Genomic DNA, 17,206 nt, shown 5'->3' with positions numbered 1-17,206 from the left:
TCCACATTTCCTCTATTCTTAGAATATTCCCATCTGCCTATAACACTCTCCATAAATCCCTCAACTCCCTCTTCTTCCCACTGCCTCCACAGCCCAGAACTCCCAGATGTCCAGCAGCTGTCAGAGTATCAACAGCATGGCCTCTGAAGGCGATGGCAGCATGGTAGGAAGCCACAGCAGCTCCCTGTCTGGCGGAGGAGGAGGAGGTGGAAGGAGGCACTGCTTCATCCCCTACAGGGATTCGGTCTTAACCTGGCTGCTGAAAGACAGCCTGGGCGGCAACTCTAAGACCATCATGATTGCAAGTAAGTATAACAATTCAGTAAAATTCTGTATTATTTATAAAGCACCAAAACATAACAGAAGTTATCTCAGGACACTTTTTCATAAAGAAAACGTTCTCCTTATATAACAGATCAGGTCAGTAGTGAGTAGTGTATGCTTATATAAGCCTTAACTGAATGTTTAGAGTTGGTGGCTGAATCATGTTGCAGTGGTGAGGTGTTCTGTCTCGATTTAAAACCCTAAAAGGCAAACTTAGAAAATGAAAGGAATAATATATATTATAAATGCAAATATGGTAGTTTTTTAATGGTAGCCAACTCTCAAGGCTCTGCTGTTACAGGCTTTCTTGCAAGCACTTGAACTCACCAATATTGAAGGCTTTTCAAACCAGCCCTTGCTCATCATAGCTGCTGCAGTGTCACAACACTTTGATTAAAAACTAAATGTTACTTTACCTCATGCAAGTCTGCAGGTTATTTCTGTGCGTGGTACACAATGAACATAATGGCTGGCTGAGAAGTTGGAAATTACATTTAAAAATTAATGGTTATGGTTTGGAAAATCGTTTTCAGTAATGTGACCATACTGCTAAAACCACTGGTATGGTGTCTTAAGTCTCACTCTTGAAACTTCATACTTATTTCTTGTGACGTTGGCGCTAATTGCTGTATGTGTGTGTCTTTGCTTTTGCGTTTTTGTGTTGCAGCGGTCTCACCCTCCGCCAACAGTTACAACGAGACCCTCAGCACGCTGCGCTATGCTGCCCATGCTAGGAATATTGTCAACAAGCCTCGAGTTAATGAGGTCAGTGGCTGTTTTGAGTCTGATGACAAGACTTTGTGTGTGATCTAAATGTTTTTAGTAGATTAATGTGTGCTTGGATTTCTGCGCAGGATGCCAATGTTCGGCTGATCAGGGAACTCAGAGAGGAGATTGACAGGCTGAAGAGCATGCTGCTCAGCTTTGAAATGGTATGGTGACCTTTTATCGTTGGAGCATAGCGCTAACACTCTCAGGGATACACCCCGCTGAGTTTTCCCCCAAAAAAGCCCTCTTAGCACTGTAAGGCTTTGAATGAAAGAGACTCACACATTACACATTTTTGTAGCAAAGGCTTAATATAGTTCTTTGTGATTTTGTAACATTTTTAATCCCCTGGGTGGTAAAGATCGAATTGCATTGTGACAAATGTGACATTTTCCTTTTTGCACAGTATATTGACTGATAATTTTTTACCCTCTTGATTGACAGCAGCGTAATCCCAGTCCATCCCTGAGCGACGAGAGAGATGGAAATCTTTCTGAAATTGTGCTACAGAACGAACTGAAGGTAACACAGGGTCGACACCGATGGTTACATCTGCCTGACAGACAATGTAGTTCTCAACTCATCAAGCCTGTTTTCTTTCATCTTATTTGAACATTTTTCATCAGTTTGACACAAATTTCAGTATAAAGAAATACATGGCAATATATAATCAACAGCATATAATCCTCTATTGATGGGTACATCATCACAAATGTGTTTTGTACTGTCAAGCATTATTCCAACTGACAGGTCTTGATTTTTACGCTCTAGTCAAGAAAAGATAGAAATATGTCATGCATTTATTTGTAAATGTGCATGATATAACTGAAAGGAACAGTTCATCCACATTTTCCAACGTCCTGTATCTAGATAGCTTTTGTTTGCTCGGTTTTGCGATTATTTGCAATTATCATTGACTTCTGCTGAGACTTAATGAGTACATTTTTTAATTGATAGATAAAAAATGTTCTCAGTTGATCCTGAGTAACTAGGACATTGTTTCTTAAAGAAAACTTCCCTGTCAGTGTATTGAGCTCCAAAATCAAGATTCTGTTCTCCCCTATTGTATTGGGATTGCAGTCTTTAGTAGTGAATATCACGATACTGTGTTTTGGAAGTACATATTTGTTTACATGTCTGTGACACCTTGTCGGACAGTATTTAAATATTTTTTTCTGACTTTTAAACCTCTTACAAGAAAAATGTAAAATGTAAGGTAAAGTAGTATTAGTGCTATTGATACAGTTGGTATCATCATTATCTCCTTGACCACAGATATTTATGGTGTCAACCCCCTCTTTTAATAACCTTCCTTCATTGTCCTCATCTGTCTCTCCTCCTCAGGTGGAGCAGCTGACAAAGGACTGGTCAGAGAGCTGGAGAGACAAGAAGGAGCTCCTGGAGCAGTACAGTGTGGACATCAACAGAGACCGGGCCGGATTCCTCATCAACTCCCTCCAGCCACACCTGGTCACTCTGGATACAGATGTTCTCAGCACTGGGGTTGTGTTCTATCACCTCAGGGTACGATGATAAAAAAGCATAAACAGTCCATAAACAGTAATGTTGTTTTGTTTTGGTGTTATTTAATTGTCCTCCCTTAATGTGGTCTTTTCTTTATGAATGCAGTGTTTTTAGTTTAAATACATGTTGTCCTAGTGTGGGAGTTGATATTAATACTAATAGTGTGTACACGTTTATGGTATTTAAGTGTGTTCTTTCACTCTGACTCCTTTTAATCCCCAGATACACATCATTCTTTTGCACACATGCTGTTACACAAAAAATACACATTCGCATGAACAACATGATGCAAACTCCCACAAGCTTATATTCTTTGCATTTGCTCTACTTTTCCCCAACTCTCAAGTTACTGATTTGTCAGCTGTCTTGACTGAAACCATCTCTTTTTTTTCCTACTAGATTCTTCCCCCTCCTCCTACTACTTTTTCTCTCTGTTCTGCTAGAAAAACTCTTGAGAAAAGGTGCGTTTCTACTGTCTTCTCTTTTCACTCCAACCTCCAACTGTCCTGTCGATCTCCCATCTCTGTGTGTGTGTGTGTGTGTGTGTGTGTGTGTGTGTCTTCTGCAATGCATGAAGCTCAGTTGGATAAGAGGCTCTTAGTTCTGAGGCTAGGACTCAGGGGAGCTTAAGCTGTCCTGATTCTGACAATGACAAGCATACCCTCAGGCCTGACAATTACACTGTTTCCTGCATGTGAAGAGCTGAGGCCACCTGGGAACACATGTGGTCTTGACACCATATAAGAAAGCCTTTAATCCCATTAGATAAGACTTCAAAGTAAACAAATGATATTTTTTCTGTCAGCTAAATGGAAGAAAAAAAGTGAAAGGACAATAGTTCTCAGATCATTCTGTAAGATTCATTGTATCTGCTATTGCTTGTGTTTTAAGCACAATCCGTTAATGTGCCAGTATGCACAATAGTTGTTTTAAAGTTTTTGTTTATGTAGACTTTAAATTTGTATTTATTAATGTTTATTATATATATTTCTTCTCACAGGAAGGTGTTACCCACATTGGACCTCAGAAACAGTTTGAAGAGCCACAAATAGGTATTATTTATTCATTTGGTCTCCATGTTTCCTCATCCAGCTGCAAATATATGTTTTCAAATTGTGTCATAAGATTTGTTTCTCAACTGTTGTTTACATTACAAGAGTGGAAGTCCTCTAAGCATCTTACGGAGTAGACATACAGCAAATTGGCAGCTTTTGACAAAACATGCCGGATAAAACGTGGAACATGGCAGAAGATATACAAATACAAAGTATGCTGTAACTATTAAATGAGAATGCATAGTAAAAATATATCCCAAAATGCACTGTACACTTCTCATGAAATGCTGCATTGAGTGCTGAATATATTTAGCAGTACAGTAGCTGCATCAGCACAGCTTTCTTATTCTGTATGTGTGATTGTGTTTCTGCATTCTGTTTCTAGTTCTGCAGGGCAGTGCCAGCTGTGAGATTGAAAACCACGGAGGTGTGGTAACGCTCAGACCACTGCCAGGCTGCGTCTGCCTGCTCAACGACAGAGAGGTCACTGAGCCCTGCAGATTGGCTCAAGGTCAGCTCCTGTCCTTAACAAAACAGTTTTTTCACACTGTCCGTTCCCAATGCATTTTTTATGTACATGTTACAGAGGTTGGATATTTTGTAGTCAAAGAGAACAGCAAAAAGAAAGTTGGAGTATGGTTTTAATATCTGATGTAAGCCTCATGGATATGCAGGCATGCAACTTACATGCATGTTCACGTTTAATTGACTGATAATGAATATTAATTCTTATTTTAATATCCTGAGGGCAGCTGTTGTCACTTTTATGTGTATGTAGAAGTCATGGCAGTTTTATTTCTATAGGCCAGAATTGTCCTCAAGGAGCTTTGCAATCTGTACAAAATACAACACCTCCTGTCCTTAGACCCTCGATTTAGAACAAAAGTAGGTATGACACAAAATTATGAGCCATAAGATTTAAGTTACTTGTTATTGTATCATGAAGACCATAAGAATGTCGTAATAGTACTACTCCCAGAGTTTTCTTCTAATAATAATAATGATGAGTGCAAATTCATTTATTGCTTACAGCAGAATATCAGCCAAACATAAACAGTATCCAAACTGCATACTGTAAGCAACTTTTGTTGTAAAAAAAAAAAAAAAAGAGAGAAGAATAGTAGATAGGAAAAAATGTGATTCAGCTTTTCTGATGCTGTGCGAATACACACATTCAATGATACATAAAATCAGACCTGAACAGCACTCGACACTGAGCATTAAAGCCTGCCATGTGACTGTTGGACTATACTGGATATCACATGTAGGTTAATGTACAATTATATACACACCCTCACTTAAAGATGCACAGATAAGATTTGATAGCATATATGGGTTAATATACAATTACTAATGCATGTCCACTTAAAGATGCACAGATAAGATTTGATAGCATATATGGGTTAATGTGCAATTATATATGCACGCACACTTAAAGGTGCACAGATAGATTCTTCCCAAGGATAAACATAGAGGCTCACACTCACATCCACTCTGTAACACTCATACACTGCAGCACATACACCTACTTTTCTCAGCTTACATCAACACAATGCAGCAGAATGAGCACAGCTTGTGATGAAGGATATGTCTCTCCAGGGACGGTGATCACCTTGGGAGGAGTGCATAAGTTCCGCTTCAACCACCCAGCAGAGGCGGCAGTCCTCCGGGAACGCAGGCGGGTAGGTGCTGCTCAGCTGAAAATGAAAGTGATGCTGTTAGTTATGATGGCAATCATGATAATGTTGATGATGTGCAGATGACTAGGATGCTTTCTGAGAAAAGTGATAGTTGTAGTTGTTTATTTTCTGGTAAATATTAAAATGTATCTTTTCTTCACTGTTGTCAGGCCAGTGAAAGTGGCATGACCTGCACCTACATTGACCTTTGCCCCTTGACCCCTGAGCACAGGTAAATACTTCAAAGAAATACTTCACAGAAAAACATAATATTCATCCCTCATATGTGTTTATGTGTGTGCTGTACAGAGATCTTATTCTGTCAACATACAGCATACATATTTGATAAGAGGTACATGTGTTGTACCAGTGTTCCTGCTGTAGAAATAGGGCAATGCTTCACATGTGTGCATGAGATTGTATGATTGCATTAGCCCCCACCTTCGTGAATGATCCCAGTTAGCTGTTTACAGGACAAGCTCAGCTGTTGCTTGGTTACTGCTGAGACGCAGAACTGAAAACCAACAACAGTAGCTTTTACTTTAAACCTGCCACCACCAAACTGCTTAATTCTAGAAAAGAAATTGTACCTAGGTGAGGTTAAGTGATTTCTTTGACTTTTTCTGGTTGTCTTTCTTTCCATCACAGTTTCTGTCGGTATTTTATCCTGGATCTCTGTGTCTGTTTTATAGTGTCGAAGATGTGAAGATCCAAGGGCAGCTGGGTGCCTGTCTCTCTCCCAGTGAGGAGCCAACTGCTAGGCAGCGTTTGGAGGCACAGCAGTGCTACGTGGATAGTTTGCGACAGGAGATTCAGGCTGAACAGAGACGGGCTGAGAGAGAGCTGGAGAGGGAGCAGGCCCACCTCCGACAGCATCACAGTGAGAGTGAGTAGTAATTCCACACGCTTATATTAAGAAAAAAGTTATTGCTCATGCAGATACATGAACAAGTACAAGACAAAGTTTTAAAAAAAGATTTACATCAAATTTAGTTTTTTGATAAATGTTGTACAGGTATAAGATATCCATCCTTTATGATTCCCTTCTATAAATCTTACCCAACAGTCCAGCAGTGGATTTTGCGGGAGAAACAGCGCCTAACAACTGTAGAGCAGAGAATCACCCTAGAGTCTGGAGTTCAAACAGACCTTATCCCTGCACCCCTCCTGGAGCGACTGACAAGTCAGGCACCTGAGGATCAGGGAGGTCAGACAGTGGATCGTCCGTCTCAGGTGGTAAGAGCCAGGAAGAAGGTGATGCAGGATGAGCTACTAAAGCATCACGCCCTTTGCCGTGCCGAGAGCCGCATCCGTCGGAAAAGGTTGCACTACCAGCTGGAGAGAATCGCCCGCAAGCGGCATCTGTTGGAAGCTAAGAGAGAACTGCAGAAGCTTGAGAAGGCCCTGCCTCCGGGACCAGACAGCCCTGAGTCTCCTGAGCTAGGTTCCCCCCCAAAGCTCAGAGAAAGACAATTTGTTTCCCGTAGACACTCATTCTCTGCAGATCTTTTGTCCCGACTCTACCCACAGAACACCCCTATTTTCAGGTAGGTAAATCACATGGAGCCCAGGAATCAAACCTCTTTGCTTAACTAATGGGCCAATACACTACAAAATATTCCAGCTGTTTTGTTTTTTATTTGGCTGTTTTGTGGTCATTGTTACCTCCTATGTATAAATATTTTCCAAAATGTTGATCTTTGTCTTTCTTTTTCTCTCCTCGACAGACACTTCCTCAAAAGGAACAGATCCACAGAACTGACGTCAAATTCCTCCACAACCTCTGATTCCATTGGCAGCAGGAAGTGGGTTTCAGAGGAGTGTCTTCCTCGGGAAAGAACCCAGAGTTGTTCTGGTAAGTTCTTCTCAGGACAAAGTCAAGCCTACCGGAATAGAGTAGGCTCCTCTGAAAACATCCGACAAACTGGCAAAGAGGAGCCCCAAGCTCAGCCCTGCCGGGAACGACCAGAAAGAAAACCTTTGCTGCCAAACCGAGACCTGACTTTTAAGAAAAGATCAGATCAGAACTCGACAGTCACTCTGAAGTCACCAGTTGGAACTTCTTTTCAACCAGTCAGCAAAGAAAATGTACAAGGACTCACAACACACAAACCTAGTTCCCAGACTGTGCCTTGCATGAATGAGACAACTCAACCGCATGAAGGTAACAACGGACTAGAAACCATCACAAAGACTTTCTCTCGTTCTGTGGGGCCCAGGTTAAAAACAGCTCTGTCCAAAGTGTTCAGGAAACCACCGCCAGGTGCAAATGGAGGACGAAGCCCCAAATCTTTGGGGAGGATAGCAAGCAAATTTCACTGGAGACAAAGAAGAGATAGGAGCCTTAAAGAAACCAAGATGAGCCGAAGCAAATGTTCTGTTAAAACAGCTGTCTCATGTGAGGAGCTTGACCAAAGTACTGTGTTTGAGGACATTAGACAGAGGCGGTGGCGTAGTACAGAGGCTCTGGTGAATAAGACCAGCGGATGGGTTGAGAGACAGCAGGGATTGATCAGATGGGAGGAAAAGCAAGAAGATGGAGATGAAGGAACATCGGACTGTGAGAGCCTTTTTTCTCTTGATTCCCTGTCCTCTGCTTATGCGACAGCGCTAGCAGAGCAGCTGAGACACGAGGAAGCAGCTCAGAGTGAAGCAGAGAGCGAAGACAGTCAGATGTCTAAAGATTCATTGGCTCTGGAGAGTAGTGGTAAATACTCAACAGTCAGGAAGCTTAGCCAAACTGTGCTGCCAACTTACTCATTGATGACAGATTGCTCCCATTCATCCATGCGCCAGAATAGAACTGCAGAGATCAGTTTAGATTGGGACAGCTGTCAGAAAGCTCAGGAAATCTCAGCAGAGGTGTATTGGAACCAGCAAGACTCCCCAAAATCAAGACACAGTGGTGCAACAAGGAAGGCTCCTTCCCAAAACCCATTAGTAGCAGATTCCAGAGGCAAAGACACTCTACACAAATTGAGTGAGGACTTTGGGAACATGCAGACCACTTCAACCAGCAGCCCACGCTCCCTGAGCAGCTGCAGTGTGAGGGAGCCAGAAAACATGCTGCCGCTCACCGATGCTTGGTCCTCCACCGATGCAGCAGACAGTCCCAGGATTCACAGGAATTCTTTGCCTTTCCAAAGAGAAATGATGTTCAGAGGTGTAGAAAACAGCAGTAGCAGTCCCAGTCCAACCAGTATGAACATCTCAGACTCTCAGAGTGGAACTAGGAGCTGTAGCTCAACGTCCAACAGCACTGAGGGTGTAAATGTAACAGTGCAGGAGCATGGTGTTGAAATTTCAGGGGGCTCATCAGAAACATTAGATTTTCAAGACTCTCAGAATCCAAAAACACCAGCTGAAGCTCTGAAGGACGTAGGATATTGTGTAGTGCAATCAGAGGGACAAACTGAAAATGTGGAGGAGGCTGTTATAGATACTCCGGACTGCAGCAGCAACAAAAGTCCAGCATCCTTACCAACCTTAGATCAGACCGCTTGTGTGTTACCCACTGAGATCCACCACACTGAAAAACAAGCATCACAAGTAACCGATGTACCTGACATGGTGGCCGTGGCTGATGTTACGATGTCCTCTGACAATGAAATGTGTACATTAGGTTGTCAATCAGTGATGCATTTCTCTACAAGTCCTACTAACCAAGGTCAAGTACTGAACAAGATGTCTGAAGCTGCAAGTGCCTTCAAACTGTCCACTAAAGATGAAGTACTATACACTGTAGATGGTGCAACAGAAAACTTGAAAAATATACAACCGTATGAGTTTGGGAATACCAAATATGAATCTTTTACTAGGGCCAAAACTTCAGATAAGTTTGAAGCCAAAGGCATTGAGCAGTGCATTGCAATACAGAAAGATGTTGTTAAATCAGCTTGTAAAAATTCCAGGAAGAGGAACAAAGACCAGCTGGATGCTTTCATAGGCAGCCTGAAAATTCCAAAAAGGAGCAACAGCAAAGAGTTAGTAACCTTCTGCTCTGTCCCATACAGCAGCCAGGAAGATGTTTGTCCTGATGACAATAATAACACTGGTGACTCAAAAGGGGAACAGTCTTCTGAGGAAGCGGACAGCCCCGAATTTGATTCTGTTTGTGTTGATGGCAGTGTTAGACAAGACACAGTAGCTTCAGTGGCATCACCAGTTTCTGATCCCATGAGCAGGAAACTTGGACGGAGTTGTCAGATCTTTGAAGACTCTGAATGTGATGACAATAGTCCTCAAAGTGCTACCTCTGTGGTAGAGAGGAAAGTAGTTGAAAAGAGACATGAAACAATAAAAGAAGTAGCTGCAGAAACAAAAGGGTGGATATCCCAAATTGATAACCCCAGAAAACATGAAGAAAGTAGAAAACACATATGCAAGTCAGACGCTATTTGTAGCGCCATTGACTTGAGAATCTCTGAAGTCGTTAAAAATCACATGAGATTGGCAGTGATTGGCAGCAACGATGACAGGAAGAGCAGCAGTCAAAGCATGAATGCCTTGTCATCATCTGCATGTCATTTTGGCTGTAATAGTGATGAAAATATATGGACAGAAAGAGAGCTGAGAGATGAAAATTGTGATCAGGTGAAAGAAGGAGAAGGTGGAAAATGGGAAAGGATGACAAGTGAAAACACAGTGGTCGAAAGTGAGCACCAGGCATCAGATCTTCCAGCTGAATTGAAGACTAGCCAAGAGAGCAACCAGTTTAAATTTATTGAAGTAACAGAGAATATTGACCATGGTCTTGCCTTTTCTGATGTAACATCAGATAAGCCAGTATTTGAGCATTGCGTTTCCAAAAACAATATCCAATCAAATTTGACACTTAAGAGCCCTGTTGAGTCTGAGCACCCTGGCAAATCTATATTGCAACCAGTTTGTTTGTCTTCAATGAGTGATTCCTCTTCACCAAGAAAATGTAGTAATTCACAAGGAAACGCTGTGGAGAATGAAGTGGACATTCAGAGCTGTTTGGATGCCCCCGTTCTGAATCCAGAACTTCACCAAATACCCCATGAAACACCTTCCACCATGGGTGATATAAAAGAAAACTGTCGCTTTAATCATGTAAAGGATGTCAGTATGGAAGCCACATCCAGTGATGAAGCGAAAGATGGTTATTCATACAAACAAAACTCGCCAAGGACGATTCATTTCCACACAAGTCCTGACACATCTGGCGCTGTGAAATTACTATCTGATGAAGGAGATCTTCAATTCAAACCCCATGGCGATCACAGAAACCAGAACACACCAACTGATGACAACGCCTCTATAAAAGGTTTTGCCATTACTCCTGGTCATGATGGAAAGGATGAAACAGAGAAAACAAAAGGAGGTATACCTTGTATTGCAGCACAGGATCAATTCTCCTGTCCAGAGACTCATTCATATAATTTTGCTCAGACTTGTGTGGTCAATATGAATTACAACAACAAATGCCACAATTGCATCACAAAAAATGACAAAGAGACATTGACTCACCAATCTGAAGCGCAGGTTCCAAAGATCTTTGTAGAGTCAAAATATGAAGCAAGTATTTCTGGATCTAGAAAGCCACAACACAAAATGCCACATGGAAATGCCATCAAAAATATAAGTTGCTATTCATCTGTGATGTCCAAACCGGTTGAGCTAAACACATCTGGTGATAAACAGGATAATTCTGCTGTTATATCTAAAAAAGCCAAGTCTAAAAGGTTCCGAAGGTCTAATATCCAGACTCATCCCACATCTTCCTCAGAGTCCTCTCTTAAGTCATCAGATGAGGATGAGGAAGATGACAAAACCTCCAGAGCGCATCACAGCCGACTCTCATCTAAATGGGTTAAGCTTGGCAGTAATGGCAAACAAGAAGTCAGACAGGCTAGAACTAACAACACAGATATTTCTGCTACAGTGTCAGTGGGCAAATCTAAAATGAAGGCTTGTTTTGCTGGAGCTCCAGGTAAAAGTGAAGTTAAAGTTAGTAGGGATTACACCCTAAAAAGACACTCTTTACCCCCTCAAGCAATTTTGCAAAAGACAGAACAAATCATTCCATATGCAAAGAAAGGGGAACCCCAACATACGCTCAAGTGTCAGGACTCCCCTATACATTTTGCTTCCAGTGACATCAACCCTTTTGTTCACCAGTGGCAAGGCGATGACCCAAACCAACACTGTTATAAGAACCCAGCATTTGGAAGTGCTGCTGACCTGTCCTGTAAATCTCCACTTTTGAACAGCGCTGAGAAACGTATAACGCGATGCTGTAGTGTTGACAATGGTTTGAACGGGCAGAACTTGCCCTTCAATTCCCATCTGAGCACCTACGCCACCAACAAGGGGCTCTCCAGCACGCTTAGCAGTATGGAGGATTATAAGGAACAACTGAACAAAACATCCCAGCTTACGCCCTGTCAACAGGCATCTGTTGATATTCACAATCATCTAGCCAATCTGACAGTGACCGGCAGTTCTTCAAGTAACGATGTTGCTGGTGGCTTTGGTAACAACTCCAGTCAGGTAGATGAAATTGTGTTTGTGTACTCGTCTGAGCAAGAATCCCAGACAAGTAAAACCCAAAGAAGGAGGACATGTGAACATGCCACTCAAACGGAGCGTAGCCAGACAGTTAGTATCGGTAACCGTTGTGGTGCTCCAAAGAGGAAAGAGCGGCACAAAAGGAGTAAAACTGATGTACCTGCAACACAGAAAACCAAAGTGGACATTAAAGAGTCTCCAACGTGGGCCAGTATGGAAAGCATGTCAGCTCACCTCTCAAAGCTGATCGATAGCACCTCGGACCTGCTGGGGGACGTCCAGGGAATGAGAACAGACGAAGCCCTCAAGTCCAGTCTGAGGAAGAGTGTCAACTTGTCAAATATCAGCATTTCTTATTGTGAGTCTAATGACTACACCAAGAGAGACTGCTCAACTCAGACAGCTATAGATGTTGGTATCCAGACAGAACGGCCTCCAACACCAGCAGAGAAGGAAATTGCTGTTCATCAAACACCCAGTGAAAGGTCCAAATCTCATGAAGTGAGTGTCATAGTCAAAGTGATTGGTTCTGAGGTTGTCAGTGTGTCTCAAGACAAGAATGTGCACTGTATGGTGAAGAGTAAGGCAGATGAAAAGATTCAGAGCATGCCTGACCTGAGGGTTAACACCTTTGCTGCAGCACAGAGGTCTGCCTCACAATCAGAGAATGACCCTCTGAAAACCCCTCCTTTAAGGACTGGAGGTGAATGTCAAAGACGTGTAAGATCTGCTTCTTCTAGAGGCTCAAAGCAAAGCATGCCCCAGGCACTGTTCCACAAAAGTGTTGGAAAATCTGAAATCAGGTCATCAAAAAACGTCTCCCAGGAAAACCTCAGTCCCTCTTTAAGCAAGGACCTATCACTTTCTTTAAAGAAGTCAGCTACATACACAGACCGTGCATCGTCTCCCATACTGACTGTGGGAGCAAGATTACGTGTGAAGCAGAAAGGAAGCCAGTCACCATTATGTCCTCCAAAATATCAGGGTAGAAATAAAGACCATACCTCTGAGAAAGACAGCCTTTGTGTGCCTTCCAGCAAACAATCAGCGTGCACAATAGTTTCAGAGGATGATGAAATGCCCAGACAGGATTGTGATGTTTCGTCTTGTAAATCAGAATCTGTATCACTTGAGAATGTGACTGAAATGAGTTGTTCCAGCCCTAAAGTGTCTGATAAGTGCTCTACAAGCCTTAGTTCATCACTGGATAGATATACAGACAGTGACCGGAGAACCGAAGACAAGGGTCCCAAACGGCAGATGACCTCTCAGCAGTGCAGGACTTCTACTTCAGTAAAAGGTCTAACTATGCAGGACCACATATCTCCCATATTAAGACCGACTGGTGTGCAGAAACAGCAGGCTAAATCCACCTATGGAAAAACAACAAACTACACAAGACCTGAAGCTGATGCTGATTTTTCAGTTGATTACTACGATTCATCCCCAGTCAGCAACCAGACTGACAAACTTCAAGAGGACGACATGGTGTCACTGGCACCCAGTGAGTGCAACACAGACGTCCTTGTAAATATAAAACCTGTCACCGGTGCATCCCTGTGTCAAGACCACCAGGTAGTCCCAGAGGATCTGCCCTTGCACAACAAGTTCACCAACTGGTCAGGGATCAGCCTGCAACAATCAAAATCCGCCAACAAGCCGACCACGTTCATTACCAAAGACCACAACAAGAGCAAAAACTCTGCCGAGTGGGGCGAGATGGAGAGTTACTGCTCAAATGTAGAGTCCATGGCGCAGAGCGACAGAAGGGCCAGAGAGATAGAGAAGCTGCGACAGGAGAGAGAGCAGGTGATGGCGACGGTCAGCCTCAACATGAACCCGACACCTCTGACTGTGGAACTGACGGAGGCCAAGCTGCATTACGGCCTCGGAGAGACAGATACACTGTTAAAGATGCTGTCCCCGAGGTCTAGAGAAGAGCCGGAGCCCCCGACCTCTGTGACTACCAAACAGCTGCTGTATGATAGGTACATTTATTTTATTTTGATCAAATACAGTTGTCTTGTCTTTGGGATAGTTTTAATTTTAAAAATTCCAATGCCTGTACAAGTTATCTTTTCAAGACCTTTGTTTAGGACATATAAATATGTAGTTTCTACATTTCATTTCATTTAACAGGATAGATTAAACTATTTAAGTTAAGTTTCTAATTTATATAATCAGGAAATATCTCATAAAACACTATCAAATCTGATCAAGTATCTGATGCCAGCTTTTAATATCTGACAGTTTTGATACACTCACTTTTGCGTTGTTAGTGAAAAGGTATTAAGTTGTAAAACTGAATAAATGAGCTACCATAATTTTCTGTTTCTGTGAATATTTCCTGTCAGACACCGCAGAAGTATTGAGGGTTTGAGGCATGAGAGGGAGGAACGTCTCCAGACTTACCGGAGAGCTCGTAGTCTGAGTCCCAGCAAACATCCTCGCTCCTCGCCACAAGAAGCCGCTTCCTCCTCCAAGGTGTCTGCCGCCATGCCCAGTCGGCGTAAAGTGTACCTACAACAACTCCGCCAAGAGGTGGTCGACAGCACCAGGTAAGACACAATCCCCATATTAGTCTTGAATTTTATACATAAATCCAAGTTTAGTGTTGAAAATTTTTATTTTTTAATTGGTTTAAATGCAACTTTATTTGTTGATTTATCGAAATGACAGAATACCAGACCCCCCACGAGGAGAAGGCCAGTGTCCGTCTGACATTGAGCAGCTGTTGCGGGACTACGGCAGAGCCCGGGAGGAGGCCAGGACAGAGATTGCAAAGGCACGAGAACGACTGCGAGAAAGGACCGAGCAGGAGAAGAGGAGGCTTCAGCAGCAGGCCATGTCTCAGGAAGTGAAGGTCTGTTTTTGTGTCATTGCAATATTGTAATTAATTAATTCAGACATGTGTGAGAAAGACCAAGTAATAATTCGCTGATAAAGGTTACAACTAACAATTATTATTATTATCATGCTGATTATTTTTCGATTAATCAAATTGTTTGGTCTATAAATATCAGAAAATAGTGAAAAATATCCATTACATGTTTCCAGAGCCCAAGGTGGTTTTGTGAAATTGTTTTGTCTGAACATTTGAAAAGATATTTGTTGTTTGTTATTTGACACAGAGAAAAATAGCAAATTATCACATTTGACAAGTTTTTTTTTAAATATAATAATATTTTTGTTGATAAATGACTAAAATGATTATTTGATACATTGATAAATTGTTTTGGCTCTACATTAGATTGATTTGATAACTCTAATTAACTAAGATTCCAAATCATTTACCGATAAATTTGTAATGTTACAAGTTATTTTTCCTGTTTTATTTACAACCCTGAAGTATTGTAAATAATGAATTGCTGTCTCTCATCTCCCTGTGTGGGGCAGGATGACCTGAAGCATCGGACAAGAATCAGTAATAGCACCTTGTGCACAGGATCCAGCCTGAGCCTTTCCTCTGGACCAACATCAGGGTACAACAGTGGCAACACGGCCCAGCTGCAGCATGGCAACAGACCACTTCTGACTGGACAGGTTAGTACACTAATCTTACACATTACGGTAGATTTGAATAACTGAGATTAAATAGCTGAAAATCAAAGAATAAAAATGAAATGTTTTGGATTCTTTTTAAAGTGCAAATACAGCTGTCATTTTTCTTTTTGGATGAGCAGTGCTGAGAGTAATTGTATTGTCGTCTTTGTTCAGACCACAGGGCTCCAGGATGAAGGGCTGAAGGTCAGGACGCGTCCTCCTATATGTGGTCCTCAAAGTGTGAAGACACAAAGAGCCTGGCTGTCTGCCCACGGTAAGGACTGCACTGTGACTCACAAACTCATCAAAACATGTGGGCCAAAACCATCATCAAAAGCTCAAATAAAGAGATAAAAAACATTAAAGTACAAAGAATCATTGACATCATTTTAAATTTAGAAACTAATATACAGTATGTGATTTCAGACAGCTTTGAAAATACTTTCCATAGTTGTTTTGCCCATGTCTGTCAGCGGTTAGGCACTTAATCCCCCTCTACATTCTCTGTATTGAAATTCCATCTGTGTGTTTTGCTAGATGTCCGCCTTGACCCTCCTGTCACTACGTTTGAGCCCCTGATGACTTCATCTCCATCACCCCCAACTTGTGCACGTCAACGCACCGCCTCCTTTGGCTCCTCCTCTTCCATATCCACAACCTATCAGGATATCACGTCTAGCCTTCTTGGTCGAGCACTGGCCGAGGTAACAACAGACCTGAGTTCAGAGCTGGTTTAAAGAAAAACCTGAACATTTCTTTGCTTTTTGTGTTCCATTAAAAACATTAACAATTAAACAACGAAATGCACTGTTACTGATTAACATTATAAAGAGTGTCCTTGTTTGAATATTACATTTCTTTCTCCACAGGTGCGACTAGCTTCTTCTGGGGATTTGAGCAACCTGCTAATGGGCAAGGCCACAGCTGGCTGGGGGTGAGCTCAGTGATTCTCTTTTAATAAACTCATCCAAAAATCCTCTATGGTCAGACACCCTCTTTAATTAGAGGAATCATGCTTGACTTCAGTCACTCAAAACCACAGATATTATTCATTTGCTAATGTATTAAGTTTGTGTTTATTTAGGTATCAGGGAGAAGAACGAGGTATCCAGGCTTACTACAAGCCCTCCTCCAGCCCATCTGTCCATGGTTTCTTGGTGGCCGGGGAGCTCAACAGGCCCCTGGACAGTCTGTGGAACATAATCTGCCAGCTGTCCAAGAGCCACATGTATAATCAGTCAGTCCGTTCTGTCTGGACACGACCACTAGATGACAGCACTCAGCTGGGTGAGCCAACCTGTCCGCTCAGTCTATATCCTCACATGGTTTCTATGCATTACAACACCAGTGGTGGAGTCAAGAGTTAAACTTAAGTGCAAATGTGAGGTACCTGTACTTTACTTTAACTTCTTTATTTTATGCCACTTTGTATTCCACTGCAGTTTAGTTAACAGAAATATAATAGCTATTTATAGATTAAATTACCAGAAAGTATATAAAATAGTTAACATTTGCTCCATCTTAACAAAGTACAAAAGTAAAATGCTACTTCCACATTCATTGATCAGTGATAATTTATTAAATGATATAGTATATAAACATTTCCTGCATTGAGCTCTTTTACTTTTGATACTTTTAATTACATTTTGCTGATTATGCTTACTTTAAGTAAAACTTTGAAGGCAGTATTTTTACATTGTGGTATTATTACTTTCACTAAATGAGAGGATCTGCATACTTTCTCCATCACTGGTTAATACAACGATGCTCGAATGTGAA

The 17,206-nt window shown here is 41.9% G+C and overlaps 1 protein-coding gene across 2 annotated transcripts in view; it reads left to right on the top strand.

The window, feature by feature from the left end:
- Nucleotides 1–17,206, top strand: part of stard9 (StAR-related lipid transfer (START) domain containing 9) — a 41,311-nt gene that overhangs the window by 19,999 nt on the left and 4,106 nt on the right. Inside the window, exons 11-29 of one of the 2 annotated variants that reach the window (XM_051396229.1) lie at nucleotides 93–305; nucleotides 992–1,089; nucleotides 1,179–1,256; nucleotides 1,540–1,614; nucleotides 2,437–2,616; nucleotides 3,617–3,668; nucleotides 4,057–4,182; nucleotides 5,271–5,353; nucleotides 5,521–5,582; nucleotides 6,043–6,236; nucleotides 6,417–6,897; nucleotides 7,078–13,872; nucleotides 14,239–14,442; nucleotides 14,564–14,747; nucleotides 15,281–15,427; nucleotides 15,602–15,701; nucleotides 15,965–16,131; nucleotides 16,297–16,361; nucleotides 16,512–16,714. In XM_051396229.1, coding sequence (XP_051252189.1) covers nucleotides 93–305; nucleotides 992–1,089; nucleotides 1,179–1,256; nucleotides 1,540–1,614; nucleotides 2,437–2,616; nucleotides 3,617–3,668; nucleotides 4,057–4,182; nucleotides 5,271–5,353; nucleotides 5,521–5,582; nucleotides 6,043–6,236; nucleotides 6,417–6,897; nucleotides 7,078–13,872; nucleotides 14,239–14,442; nucleotides 14,564–14,747; nucleotides 15,281–15,427; nucleotides 15,602–15,701; nucleotides 15,965–16,131; nucleotides 16,297–16,361; nucleotides 16,512–16,714 — 9,507 coding nt within the window. Of the gene's footprint in view, nucleotides 1–92; nucleotides 306–991; nucleotides 1,090–1,178; nucleotides 1,257–1,536; nucleotides 1,615–2,436; nucleotides 2,617–3,616; nucleotides 3,669–4,056; nucleotides 4,183–5,270; nucleotides 5,354–5,520; nucleotides 5,583–6,042; nucleotides 6,237–6,416; nucleotides 6,898–7,077; nucleotides 13,873–14,238; nucleotides 14,443–14,563; nucleotides 14,748–15,280; nucleotides 15,428–15,601; nucleotides 15,702–15,964; nucleotides 16,132–16,296; nucleotides 16,362–16,511; nucleotides 16,715–17,206 lie in introns of both variants that reach the window. The other variant, XM_051396228.1, reaches the window with a different exon arrangement.

Source organism: Dicentrarchus labrax, unplaced genomic scaffold, assembly GCF_905237075.1.
Source record: "Dicentrarchus labrax unplaced genomic scaffold, dlabrax2021, whole genome shotgun sequence".
Classification (NCBI taxonomy): domain Eukaryota; kingdom Metazoa; phylum Chordata; class Actinopteri; family Moronidae; genus Dicentrarchus; species Dicentrarchus labrax.
Note: the sequence above shows the minus strand (reverse complement) of the source record. Positions and strands in the feature narration are given on the sequence as shown.